This window comes from Pygoscelis adeliae, unplaced genomic scaffold, assembly GCF_000699105.1.
Source record: "Pygoscelis adeliae isolate BGI_AS28 unplaced genomic scaffold, ASM69910v1 Scaffold325, whole genome shotgun sequence".
Lineage (NCBI taxonomy): Eukaryota > Metazoa > Chordata > Aves > Sphenisciformes > Spheniscidae > Pygoscelis > Pygoscelis adeliae.
Window position 1 is genome coordinate 167,144 of NW_008824769.1, and position 1,119 is coordinate 168,262.

At 53.9% G+C, this 1,119-nt stretch overlaps 1 protein-coding gene across 1 annotated transcript in view; it reads left to right on the forward strand.

Annotated features, from left to right (window-relative positions):
- The first annotated feature begins 1,001 nt into the window (after positions 1-1,001).
- The window catches only part of SUPT4H1 (suppressor of Ty 4 homolog 1 (S. cerevisiae)), a 3,194-nt gene continuing 3,076 nt past the window's right edge, over positions 1,002-1,119 (forward strand). Inside the window, exon 1 of the mRNA XM_009323621.1 lies at positions 1,002-1,092. Coding sequence (XP_009321896.1) covers positions 1,002-1,092 — 91 coding nt within the window. The remainder of the gene's footprint in view (positions 1,093-1,119) is intronic.

Consider the following 1,119-nt stretch of genomic DNA (forward strand, 5'->3'; position numbering starts at 1 on the left):
GAATCTGTGGCAAGCCCCAAGCTTCTTGGAGAAAGTGGTCAGCACTAACGTACCCTTTCCACTCCCTACTGCAGTATTACCAGGCTGTGCAGGGCAATGCCTGCTTTAAAGTGTTTTCCTTTCCTGATGTTATGCTGCTGCTCCTTTTCATCTAGAAAACGGCCATCCTAGACACTGGGCCCCCTCCCCGGGGCTTGCTGAGCTGAATGAGAGTGTGCAGGTCTGCCTCGGTGGGTTCTCAGGCGGGAGGAGAGGGGGGAACTCTCCGGGAAGGTGGTTTTTGAGATCCTCTTCAGTAGGTGGACTACCCTCCTTGGCTGCCTGGGAGGGAAGAAGCAATATCTGAGAAAACGGGGAATGGCTCCTCTCAGTTTCCTGCACCTCTCGCTTCGGGGCGATGCTTTTGAGTGCTCAGTACCCTCGGGCTCTGTCATCGAATTTCTTCCGCATCACTGCAGTGAAGCAGAGCTCGTTTTCCTTCATTGTGTCCGAAGTCTCAGCGGAAAACTGATGGAAGCCAGAGCATCCCGAACTCCCTCTGTCCGAAACCGAAGCCCCAGCCCTTCCCCAGGGACCACCGTCTTGCTGAGATGGGCACGGTGGGCCGGGCTGGCTGGACCTCCTCCCTTCCTGCACAGAGCCTCTGCTCTCCCTTCTATAATGTTCAGATCCTTTTGAAATGTGAATATAGGTTTGTTTTTTGTGTTGTTGGGTTTCGTTTTGTTTTGTTTTCTGAGTCTGTCCTGGCTCTCGGGGCTTGGGAATAAATTATGACCCCCCAAAAAGGAAGAATACGTTTTATATATATGCAAAACTGTGTATTTATGTCCGATAGAAACAAAGATGTGTGAATATGCTGATGTGCTCAGAAATATATTTATTTACTAATATATTTATCCACGTACCCGGTCTGCTCGCCTGGTTTTGTTCATTGTACGGAGCCATCGGGGCTGTGCTGCCGAAGGCGCCTCCGACCAACGCCTCGGAAAGAAATCGCTTGGATGGCGGCGGCGGCGGCGGCCCCGGCCCCGGCCCCGGCCCCGGCCCCGCCGCTGGGCGCAGCTCGGAAATGGCAGGAAAAGGCGAAAACAGGCCGGGCCATCCGCTGGGGAACACGAG